At 32.5% G+C, this 13,175-nt stretch overlaps 1 protein-coding gene across 1 annotated transcript; it reads left to right on the plus strand.

Annotated features, from left to right (window-relative positions):
* Nucleotides 1–436: 436 nt before the first annotated feature.
* Nucleotides 437–5,209, plus strand: LOC139095049 (E3 ubiquitin-protein ligase TRIM45). Its single transcript, XM_070646297.1, has 6 exons — nucleotides 437–1,181; nucleotides 1,815–1,957; nucleotides 2,801–2,912; nucleotides 3,372–3,484; nucleotides 3,785–5,021; nucleotides 5,115–5,209. The coding sequence occupies exons 1-6, from the start codon at nucleotides 437–439 to the stop codon at nucleotides 5,207–5,209; spliced, it is 2,445 nt and encodes an 814-aa protein (XP_070502398.1).
* Nucleotides 5,210–13,175: the final 7,966 nt, after the last annotated feature.

Below are 13,175 nucleotides of genomic sequence, written 5' to 3' on the forward strand. Positions count from 1 at the left end.
ATCCCTTTGTAAACACCTTATTCACCCATGTAAATACAATTACTACATCACGATATCTGAAAAATTAATTAAGTCCTCAAATTATCTTTATCAACATCAAAAGACAACATAATAATATTTACAATCCAAAAGGCACTATATTATTCACATAACATTGTGTAAATACCACCTAAATAAACATTCAATAATGTCAAATTGGTCATGTAAATAAGGAGTATATCGATTATTTTCCTCGTTACATACAGAGAAAATAACTGAAACGGAAAAAATCAATAAAAGAATTAATTCATTCATATAAGTGCAAGTCAGACACTCCAATAACATAACTAGCATTTTTAATCCAATTAGTATGCTTGCTCCCTTCAGTAAACTTTTTTAATTTTAGTTTACTGAGAACTTTAACAAGTGCAAGGCGTGTGCAAACAAGAAGTAAGAAATGGATGTAAAGAGTGAAAATGATAGCATGACAGAAGACACGTTTAGTTGCGATGGATACGAGCGACTGCACGACGAAATTATGGACCAAATATCAGTTAGCATTCATAGTAATTTTGAGGATACATTCGAAAAATGTTCAAAAAGTAATCTTATGATAGCGGATGTTGAGAATCAAGTGGAAAAGAAGATGAAAATTAGCTTATCGCAAGAGCAATTGAAGTTGAATAGCAGTAAAAACTTTTTGACAGTTCCGGTGAATGTGAGAAAGGCAAGATCAGCGAGTTTTTCGATTGCTGATGGTAGAACAGCAAGAAAGAATGTTAAAATTCATGCAGTCAGTGAAGTGGATACTTTAAAATTATCGAATAATTTATTGACAGATGAACGTGTTAATCCAGACACTATAAATGATAATAAAAATGATATCAATGAGATAATTTATGCAGTGCCACAAAAGCAATTTTTACATCCCACTACGTCTCTTTGTTCCGATGTCAATGACGTTAAAACTTCAAGTGCTTCATTGATGTCGACAAAAAGTATTACACTTCCGCAAACGAACAATGAAGTAGATTTTAAATATCCATTAGCATTTTATTGTAAAATTTGCAATAAAATTCTCGACGATCCGCGAGTACTCGATTGTTTGCACTCATTTTGCTGTCAATGTTTGGCACAATTGGATACCAGTAGTAATTTGCAAAATAATCAATTTTGGAGGAAAATTAGTGACTCATCTTCATGTATGTAAATGGAAATTTATTCGTGTTTTTAGTTGAATCTAGTTTGGAAGTGATTTGAGCAGCACAATGCGGCGAATTGCATTTTTTCGCATGAAATTTGGTTTAAATCAGCCGTCAAGGTGGTTGCAGTACAATTTTGGTCTACTCCTGAGATGTAGCGATGCCCTAGCTAACATGTTGTGATATTCTGTTGAAATTCTTATTTTAGAAGTTTCTGGAGCCCTCCCAACTCTGGTATTAGTGGTATATGCTTGACAGTACATATTCCATCCATAAATAGTTGATTGGCATTGAATTTCGATATCGAAACTCATCAACATTTCAGTCAATATAAATCCATATAAATAAATTCACACTTAATCCCATAGAAACTGTCTAGACTCAGCATACATACCTTAGTCTAGGTGAAAAAAAGAAGGATTCAGTTGCCAACAAAATAAATCCATTGAAATTAAAAATTAAAGACAGAAATAATTCACATAATAAAACCAAAAACCAAAAGACTTGTCTGTTCAGCCTCAAAAACTTTTTAACAAACTAGATTCTCTAAAAATAGAAAGATAAAGCTTTAAGCATTTAAAAAAAAAAGTTTTTATTCTTCTTTTTCCGTCTCTTCCTTTTCCTTCATTAAAGACAAAGAACCCTCCGTGCAGTCACGTTCGAGTGCTGATTCTGATACAATAATAAAGTCAAATACACCGGAAAAGAAATTTTCCTTGTCCGGAAGCTCGAAGAGCCCTCGCAAATTTCTATCAAAAAGTTCCTTCAAGGATAAGGTAATGTAATACCATTTCATGTACAGTTGCTAGATAAATATTTGTTTAATTATGTATGTGTGCCTTCTTTTTTTTTTTGGTTGTTATGTGAATGGATCGATACATAACGAAGAAAAAAAACTGCTCGAGTTAGGATTTAAGTAAATATTTGTCATCGAGTTTTGTACGAAAATAAGAAAAAGAAGTTCTGAATTGAATTAACCTTGAATTTACAAAAATTGAGGGGTTTATAGCTCATAAAAGTTTCATAGGACTTCTTTTTGGAGGTTGTCCTTCTCAGAAGAAATATCTGTTGGAATGTAAGAAAAGAAGAATTTTAAGTGGTTGTAAATAAATTGAGAAATTCTTGGGAGTTAAAGTGATTTTGAGTAGCTACGTTGGGATTGAAATGAATTTGACCAGTGAAGTTCCAGTTAAGGATGAAAGGGAAGATTTAGGAATGTAATTTGGGGATGATTAGGGTGATTTAAGGCATAATCATTCAAAATAAGGTCTAAATATGGCATATCAGGCCTAACCAGTGCTAATCAGACCAGACTTGAGCTGAAGTAAATCGAGCTCGATCACTTGATCCACAAACATACGGACACACATAAATACAGAAATATATAGAAGATCTAGATAAAGAATGACATTGAAAGTCATAAATGAACAGTTCCTTACCTCAACAACAAAATATGCACAATTCATGCCTACAAACAAGCTCTATACATCCAAAAATCAAAAATGTCCCTCAACATGTCCTCAAAATAACATTTTCATTCTACGCAAATTCCCATTCTAGCACAAAACAATCTTATCACAACCATAATCCTTTAGTTAACCATACATATGTACTTTCAGTCACCTACGCGAAATGTTAAGGGAAGAAATTCATCAATCATTTCATTTACGGATAAACAAAAATCCATTATTTGTCCCACTTGTGGTTTAACAACTGAAATGACAATTCATGGTGAGTTTGTGATTACTTTTTTTCCTTGAATGTGCTTATACAACTTCCTAAGGGAATTTTAAGGGTGTGGATGAGTTCTAAGTGGATTTTTGATATGAAAAAATGGAGTTTGCAGTTATTTAGTTAAGGATAAATGTTGGTTCTGGATATTGAAGTGGATTTTCTGATGTTGGAGATGAGATGTCTGAGTAGAGTATCTAATTTCAGGTCCCTAAAGAATTAGTCAGCTAAATGTTATTGACTTTAGTTCATTGCAACTCAATCCACTTAAAAACAATCAATATATCCTCAAAAATAGTCAAATCACTTGAGAAAATTGAAAGATTCACGAAAATTCCACATGAATTACTTATCATGACTGCAAACTTTATCAATTTCTCATGTCAATCGAATAAGTTTTCAATTTTCTTAATGCACTGTCTGTCTCATTCCAATGCTTTATTTTTTCCATCAATATAGGTGTCTATCGATTGCCACAAAACACATTAATGGCACGAAAAATTAAGAAAGCAATTGGAAGCAATCAAGATACGATGAACACATGTCAACTGTGTACGTTTGCGAATAGTAATGTGAGTATGTGGGTGTATATTTAAGTCTAGAAAATGAATTGGGAATGGTTTTTGGATAAGGAATGAGGGTAGATAAAGTAGCTTTTTGTGTGGCTTTTTTGGAGCATAGTAACACCTAATTAATGAATCTTGCATGCAATAGTAAGAGCAAAGATCCCCAAAATTGTGAATAAGCCTCCAATTCAATATCCATATCTGTATTATCATTTCATTAAAGATAATCAAACAAAATTTCATGTTATGTAGCATTAAATTCATTTCCAATCTATGTATGTCCTCAATATCTATCTATTCCTTCAGGCCACATCAATATGCATGACATGTAGTTTCAAACTATGCACTACATGTAAGGACACCCACAAGCGTCATACGACAAATCATGAGATAAAAAAGCTACAAGAAAAGAAAACAAAAAAGTCATCTGAAAAGTTGACATCCTCAAATGCAGCAGTAAAATGTTTGATTCATTCAAACAATGATTTAAAATTATTCTGCACAACATGTTGTCATGTGATATGTTCTGAATGTACAATATTAATACATCGTGGACATAAGATGACATCGATTGCAAAAGCATCAAAGATTTATATTGAAATGTTAAAGGATGCAAAAGACAATACAAAACCATTAACGACTTATGCAATGCATTCAATGTCGAGATTAAATGAAATTTCTAAGAAAATTAATCAAAAATGTGATGCAGTCGAACAGGACGTTGTGACATTTTTGATGGAATATTTTGAGGCACTCGAGGTTCATAAGCGTACACTGCTGCATCAAATTGCACGATGTCGTGATACTAAGATGGATATGCTACAGTCACATCAAAATGATTTGGAACGACGAACGAATGAAGCAAAAGCGACAATCGCCTTTACCGAAAATCTCTTAACGGAAGGTACGGAAATAGAAAATTTAGTGCTTGTTAATATGCTTTTAAGGCGGTTTGATGCATGCCGTTCATCGGAGAGAGCACTCGATATCAAGATTAATGATTCACTTCAATTCCTTCCGGAGGTCAGAGCACCATTAAATCAGAAGAATATTCCACTTTTTGGCATAATCACGACTCAAATTGCTGTTGCTAGAAATTGTACATTGGAAAGTCTCAGTGGTCTTATGAATTTACGAGTACACAAAAAGGCTGAACTTGTACTGCAGACGCGTGACAATGAGGAACGTGCCATGTGTCATGGATGTGCGGACGTTGAAGTGACAGTCTATTATCGTGATGTTACATTCAAGACACTTCCTGTTTATTTAACTGATAAACGTGATGGAACATATTCAATTGTTTTCTTGCCTGATCAACCGGGTCTATTACAAATATCAATTATGGTCAATGGAAAGTCCATTAGAGATAGTCCATTTGTAGTTCGAGCTCGAAACTTACGACCGCACTCAGGAATCTTTCATTGCTGTTCGTTTTGTTCAAGTAATGGAAAGAAGGTAAATTCATGTGCATGTGGTGGCGTAATGGAGATTGATGGAGTTAAAAGGCAAGGATGTTGCGGACATGGACATGAAAAACATCCCGGCAAGTTGACTTTCAACATTATTTCATCACAAAATCATGTCAATTCCTCCCATTATTATTTAACTGATTTATTTTTCCAATTTTCTATTTTAGGACGACGACACTGGAGTTGCTGTGCGAGTCTCTTAGAGAATTCTGAATGTGCTATAGCAAATGCCATTCCTTTGGAAAGTGTCAGTGAAAATTAAATCGGAAATTGTTGCTTGTATGCCAATAAAATGTAGAAATGTTTTTATTCACATTTAAATTTAATGTGTTTTGCTTTAATGTTCCTTTTTTTCTAGGATAGAGCAATTGTGTATCAGTGACTGCAGGCATTTTGAAAATGTTCCTTTATGATAATGACATGTCGATTAAATTTCACTTCCAGTTTTTTTTTTTGTATTTCCGTTTTTTCTTTTCCTTTTTTTCTAGTATCGTTCACCTGGAATCGGAATTTTTGTGCTACAAAATTGTTTTTGATTTCTTTTACGTCGTCTACATATGTTGCCTCCACGTGTTGGCAGTGAAAGGAGGAATGAACATTTTTGGATATGAAAATATCCTTGATGGAAACATTTCCTCAATTATTCTATCAAAAAATTTTTAATTTTAACAATTTCTGGCTACATCCCTAAATATTAAGCGTATGCTGCATTTTCTAAAAATCCACAAGTTTCATAACTTAATAAAAATTCACTTTTCAAATGCACATGCATAAAATGACAAGGCCTTTAAGAAATTTGAGACTCTTTTGTCCCACTAAGCATTAACGTATTTTGTTCACTGAATAGTCAACGACTTGTCATCTCCAATTTCAACCATTCATACTCAACACTATAAAAAGCATCAGATTCTTCTCAAAATCAAGTCATTTCTCATTTGTATCTCATCAAGTAAACAATTAGAAAAACTTTAAAAAATGTCTAAGCTTCTTATTCTTATTGCATCAGTTGCATTAGCATCATGTGCTCATATTGATCTCCATGAGCATATGATGAATCAAAGACAACATCAAATTGACATCAATAACTTCCAAAATGAGAGAATTCGAGAGCATCAGGAACTTACGCATCAACAGAGACAATCACAACTTGAACAATTGAATGACCAAAGACGTGTCCAAGAACAAATGATTCGAGACCATGAACAGGAAATATTTGATCGTACTCATGAGAATCAGCACCCACGTTACAATGTCCATAAAGTCTTCGTTCCACATCATCATCAACAAGCTCCAGCCGTTATTCACTTACAGCCAGCTGTTGTCAACATTCCAGCATCAACTCGACATTTTAATGTTCATGATGACTCAAATTACGATTACAAGTATGCAGTTACAGACATGATTACTGGAGATATGAAGTCACACAAGGAAACACGACGTGGCGATGAAGTTCAAGGACAATACACAATGATGGACTCTGACGGATATCATCGTACAGTTAACTATCGTGCCAATGACCGTGATGGATTCGATGCTGATGTCAGACGTGAACCAGCCTATCCAGTACTCACTTATGCTCAAAATAATCAAAATTACAACGGATTCACAAACTACCAAGGACATCATAACCAACATAACTTCAATAATAACAACAATCAGGAACAATGGAACTACTCGCAACAAGTTCATTTCATCCCACAACCAATTTCAGTAGCTACAACATCGGTTACCAAAGTTGATGATGGACATCACAATCAATACATAACAAAGACAACAACTGCTTAAATATTATTGTGACTGAACTGCTGACAATGTAAAATTATTGAAAATGGATAAATAAAAATGAAAATTTAGCATATTTTGAGTCTTTAACTTTAAAATCGTTGAAATTAATTTACAGAAAGCAGTGCCGGAACTGAAAATATTCCTACCAATCAACATCTCTCCTTCCTTTAAGCACAAGACCACTAAAGAATCTATTCAATTCCAACAAAGAAAAGTCAAGCATAAAAACCTCATTTAAATCTTATTAAGAACTTGATGCTGAATTCTATGAGCCCCAACATGATTCTTACATTCAACACAAAGACTCAATTATCAGTAATCTAATTTATTTATACATAGGTTAAATTTCAACCTTTCACGACGGAACAAGAGGGAGAAAAAATGTTCAACGACAAAAATAAAATCTCATTTCTAACCTAGAAATAGCAAAAAATAAGAAAAAGGAAATTCTGCGGATGTTTCACATGTATTTTTCTCCCAATCTTGTAACTAGTCGTGCGTAACATGAAATTAAAATGTTAAAGAATGAAGAAGAAAGAGCGAAAAATAATTCTTAAGAAGTTTGTAGCAGGTATTTTGGTGACAATGTGGTTATATGGTGGTAGATTGTCGACATATCTTAAGGCAGAGATTGAAGTCGACTTGGATTTTAAATGGAGTCGAATAGAATTTAGTCGACTATTTGATACAAAATTCGAATCGACTTCTTTAAGTTCGGCTCTGTCTTTAAATTCATATTAATTATAAAGCTCAGATTTTAATATGAAAATTTCGAATACTTTTCAAAATAAGCTTCAAAATATTGTTTAAACTTAGTTCTAGTATTCAAATTTAAAGCGGTCAAAAAGTCCAGAAACTCAAAAAATTGAAAAAGCTGCGAAATTTTCAAAAAGCTTCACAAAAGCTCAATAATTTAGAAATCAACAAAAACCTTTACAAACTCAAAATCTTTCAAAAAGCTTAAAAACATTCAAAAAAGCTCAAAAACTTTCAAAAAGCTCACAATTGTTCAAAAAGCTTATAAACATTCAGAAAACTGAAAAACTCTAAAAACTTCAAACATCTTTAAAATTAAAGAATCTCTTTCTTAAAATGACTTCAAATTCCACAAGGAACCGCCATCCGATTACCAAGACTAATTATCAAACCCACAAAAATAAAACTTTTTCAACTTCTTATCCGAAATCATCAAAAAATTCTTCCACAAAAGGGAGTGCGAAATGGGCCGCAAAATGAAATTGAAAATCGTAAATTTTTCTCTTTTGTCGAAGAATTTATTTTCTTTTTTCGCACGATTGTCGCATTTTCAACTTCCTTTCTTCTTATGCGACTTCCTCAGCACTCTCAGTGGGATTTGATTTTTATTGGCATTGTCGTGAGGAAATTTTGAACAAGCTGTTTAATTTTTATTTGTTTAATTTATTTATTTCCTGTTCAAAGTTCAATGAAAAAAAATCTGATTCCGATTTCAAAGCATCTATATTGTATAGAAAGTAAGAAAAAGGAACACAATAAAGAGGGTAAAAATGTTCTTGGTCGATTTATACTTTTCGTTCCTTTTGTCTTCAATTGAATTTATTATCGGAGGGTATGAGGAGATTTATTTGACACAAGCATGCGTAACGATTGCTTTTACTTTATTTTTAAGGAACCACTTTGGAATCAGAAAAAAAGGTAAATTCTATTTTGGACTTTTTTTCACCTTTTTTGTAACGAAAATTAAGAAATAAAATTTTGGGAATGAGAAATAAGAGATTTTCAAGTTCATTGATGCAGAAAGTCAAAGTTGTCAATTGGATTTTGTGATATTCAATTATGGCAAAGTTATCAAATTTTTGGTGCTGAAAATAGAATGATTTATGATTTTAGAGCAGTAGCAGGCAACCTGTATGCACTAGTTTGGTTCATGATTTTGTTACAATGCATTACGATGCAGTGAATTGTCTTAAAACTCCTTTTTTCAGCATTCCCTAATTTTCGGACTTTCCCAGAAGATTTAACTCTGATTTCTTAAGAGGTTATATGACCTCCTTTAGAAGGACTCCAAATCCATTAAGAAGAACAATAGCCAAGAATAAATTGCTATAAATTTTACAAAAGAAAACTTCTATAAATGCAAACATAACCTCAATTTCTTCCTCGAATTGATTTACTCAAGAAAGTTTAATTGATAAACAAGAAAGGATTGAAATAAACAAGGAGATATTCACATATTACGTCACGCATTAATAAAGATCGTTTAGAAATCGTTTCCTAACTTATTATACATTTGAACAGTGTAAAAACCCTAAATTGCACCTTCTAACTTACTTCGCCGGCCGTAATGCTCAACTGTGATCCATGGCCTTCCTCAGATGACGCCTAAAGCTGGATCTATCGCTGGCTTCCGTCTGCCAATTGCCTATATCAAATGCAATACTGTCTCTATCGACAGCTTTCTTCCAGGAGTTCTTTGGTCTACAAAAGTCCTTCCTACTTTTCCAAATTGCCCCTTCCCACCCTAAAAATATCACATCATAACTGAACAGCCCCAAAGCAAACAGAACACAAAAGCAAACAACTTTCATTGCATAGAAAATACAGAAAATTAATTTCAATTTTCAAACTGAAAGTCCATGAGCTCTTATGTTAGTCTTTTGAGACACGCTACAGGTTTACGTGATACCATTAATGTTTACTACATGTCAAATGGAAGATTTAAAAGCTATTCTTTCACTGAATTTAACTGAAAAGAATTGAAATTTATTGTCATGCTAATGAAAGTGATTTTTCATTTACAGTTAAAGGTGGGAAAAAAGGTATTGATTTGATAGATGTCTAGGGAGGTATGGGAGACGATTCTAAAATTACATGGAATTTTTTAATATAAAAGTTGATTACGAGACATAAATAGGAAAAAAGTTTTTTTGAGTGTGTATCTGACAGGATTGATGAAAGTTGTACGCAAAAAGTCAAGTAAAAGTTTAATTGGAATTCCATTTTTGAATGATTTTTAATTATTTTTAGCATGGAAATTATGATTAGGAGTTTGTTGCTAACCGTGTAGATCTATTGTGATCAATAACTTCCTTTAGGTGGCGCCTGAAGCTTGCTCCATTGCTGCACATTCTAATATTCAATACTAAATGAAGTCATATACATTAAACTGTCGATAAAGTGCAGTAACAATGATTTAATTATACATCTACGCATCTACATGACCTTCATTAAGAGCTCAAAGTAGAATTGACATAACTAGAGTCAAATTTGACTAATTCGAAGCAATTCCAGCACCCTACAACTGTGTCAACTTCTAAATCTGCTAATTTCAAGTCTCACCTTCACGAATCATTCAAAATTGACCACTGTCCATCTATAATTTCCATAAAAATCACCAAATTCAACTAAAAACCATCAAAATGAACATTTCATCCTCAAATCTATTCAATTTTTTTGTTTTGAAGCCTCTCCAAAAATTGTCAAATTTACATAACAGAAAAATATTTTTTCAAATATCTAACCCACATCCGTACTCAACCTCATCCAATTGTTGATTGTTTGTCAGAATGCTTGTTGAATTATTGACAATTCATGTCGTATGCAAAACATCATCATCATTGTGATCATCTTGAATAATATAAACTTTTTTTTTTTGTGTGTGTTCGCAAAAAGCTTTCCTTCAACCTGATGTAAGCACATGTGTGTGTGTGTGTTGATAAATTTTTTTCGGATACGAGAATGTACAAGGCATCAATATCATAGGATGGTGATATCGATGATGGATAAAGTAAGGAAGAAGTTTGATGGTAAACATTGTGTAAGATTTTCTTTGCTTCTTTACGTTTTGTGCTGTCATTGCCAAGTGAGGAATCAATTGGAGAAGAAAACGAATTGTTTGAAGATTTGATTTTTTTTCTGCTGAATTTTCAATTTGTTACACACGTTATGGTAAATAGGAAATGGATTGATATAATTCTCGACGTTGTGGAAGTAACTGGATTTTCAGATTTTGGCTTCTTTTGCTCTTAGTTATGGAAGATTATGGATCATAGATCATGGACGAAATACTTAAAGTTAAGATAAGTAGTAAGAGCCTCTGTAGAGCAATCGTAGAGGTGCTAAGTTCAAGATTAGACATCATAGCTCAAAGATCATCGGTTAAAATCCTACAATTCCAAAATTTGGGCGTTTTAGTGGTTTAGATACTTCGTCAGACTCTCCATAATCATGTTCTTGAGTTTAATTGAAGGTGCAACCAAATTGATGTCAAATGAATAGGCTTTACAACTATATAACCCGTGTCGAATTCTATTGACTCGAATTGTGCATGGATTCTCTATAAATCTCGAGTCGACTTCGAGGCCTGCTCATTACTACCATATAAACTCATAACTTCTAATCCAATATCCATCAATTCATGTCTTCATGCTTAACAAGCCCTCCCATCTAGTATCCAAAAGACAAAAAATCCTAAACTTCCCATTTTCTTCCGTAATTCCATTGAGGTCCAAGAAAATGAAAAACTTATCATCATCGATGTCTCTCATTTCTATAATAAAATGTTCAATTGATTTTATCCTGTGTTGTATATGCTGCTGTATTTACTCGTAAGATGAATGATGGATCTCGAGAGATTGGCATTTTTTCTGCTACATACTGAATGGCTTTACAAATAAAACTCATAATAAGACAAATTGAATCTTTTTGCATTAGTTTTCTTCTATTTCATCCCACGCTGAGTCTTTTTTCACGTATATAGTAAAGCTCTAGCTTGTAGCTTCAATATTGTGTAATGTGACACATATTTACTTATTTCACGACTAACTTTATTCGATGAGGTAAAAAAGTTTTCCTTTTTTCCTCCTTCTTATTTTCCTCCTTTACTTTTGCATTAGTCAGCATAAAATCGATATATAATAAAATGCTAGTGCTGTGGATCATGATGAAGAATAAGAAGATAAATGTTAGATACTTAAATGAAAAGAAAAATGAAACTGTCATGACATTAAAGTTGAATTTTTAAGTTTCATCAATCTTATGATGACAAAATCACAACAATTTTAGGAGGAACAAAAAGTGAAGTTTTACGGGAGCTTCTTCTTTGTATGCTGATGCTCTGAGATTTTTTGGAGGTTGCTGTTGGGATGATGGTTTGATTTAAATGGAAAATAATGGAAATTACTTGCAGATAGTGACGAATTCAGGCATTCGGTGGACTTTTAGGGTCAAAAATCTGGCTTAGACTTTGATGAAGCTTTCTTCAAACATTTTCTTTACGCAGCAAATAAGCCTTATCCTCATCATGCTACTTAGTCAGGGAAGTAATCATTTGCATTGGAACAAAATCATGTTGAATTCATGCTAGAACCACGCTGAATCTACTCAATTTTCTTTTTAAAGAAGCCGTTCTGAACTTTTCGAGGTACCTTGGGTCGAAGGATACCTTGAGGACCTTCCTACCACTTCTACGCTTCAACAATATCAATATCATTGACTCCTACAACTCTTGATTCACAAGAATTTATCCCCATAACTGAATCAAGCCTTACCCAATAAATTATATGCAGGTATTCAAATAATCCTTCCAATAACTTCAAATCCCTCAGAAATCAATACAATATCATTCCTAAATTGACAATTTTTTTCATCCCATGAAATATTTTCCCATGCAAAAAGTCACTATGTCTTATTTAACAATAAAAAGGTCAAAGGTATTATGTTGCTTACTATAGGAATCAAAAATAGAAATTTCCCAATAAGAAAGTCCAAAAACTTTCCGAATAAAGAGCCTATTGGGGGATGAATACATTAAAACAAATAAGGAGGAAGTAAGGAAGGTGTATCGAATTTATATATAAACATTCCATGCTCTGTGTGAGCGTCTTCGAATTTAAAAATAAGTCATTGATCCTCAATTTGACTCATACCAATGAAAAAATTATTCTTTATCGATTTTGTCCCAAAATTTTGTTATTTTTTTTTTATTTCATTCTTATTCGATTCAACCCAAAAATTGTATTTTATAGTTTCCGCATTATGTTGATTGTTGAATACATTCATGAGGTCGTGTAGTCTTTTTCCCATATAAATGTTTAAAAGGAAGCAATAATAATAAGAAGATGCGTATTTGAAGGTAGATAAATGCTGATGTGAGGGAATTTTTAGGCAGAATTTTGGTTTGAAATTTGTTAAATTTTATAACGAACTTTTCAAATTTAAAAAATAACGATCAAAAAATATTTGAATTTTGAAACTGAATTTTTGGATTGTAAAAATTAATATTTTGAAGTTAAATATCATCAGTTTAAAAAGTATTTAAATTTTGAAATTTGAAAATAAATTTTAAATTTGATTTTTTTAAATTTTCAAATTTAAAAAATAACGGTCAAAAAATATTTGAATTTTTAAAATCAATATTTAAAAGCCAAAAGTTATTAAAAATCTCTCAAATTCATCACAAGGAC

The sequence above is a fragment of the Chironomus tepperi genome, unplaced genomic scaffold, assembly GCF_022539635.2.
Source record: "Chironomus tepperi strain 1889 unplaced genomic scaffold, CSIRO-AGI_Ctep_v1 contig_359, whole genome shotgun sequence".
NCBI classification, from domain to species: Eukaryota; Metazoa; Arthropoda; class Insecta; order Diptera; family Chironomidae; genus Chironomus; species Chironomus tepperi.

Coding starts and splice junctions, on each gene's coding strand:
- LOC139095049 (XM_070646297.1), top strand. CDS start 437: ATGGATGTAAAGAGTGAAAATGATAGCATGACAGAAGACACGTTTAGT. Junction 2,913..3,371: donor AACTGAAATGACAATTCATG/GTGAGTTTGTGA, acceptor CCATCAATATAG/GTGTCTATCGATTGCCACAA. Junction 5,022..5,114: donor TGGACATGAAAAACATCCCG/GCAAGTTGACTT, acceptor TTTCTATTTTAG/GACGACGACACTGGAGTTGC.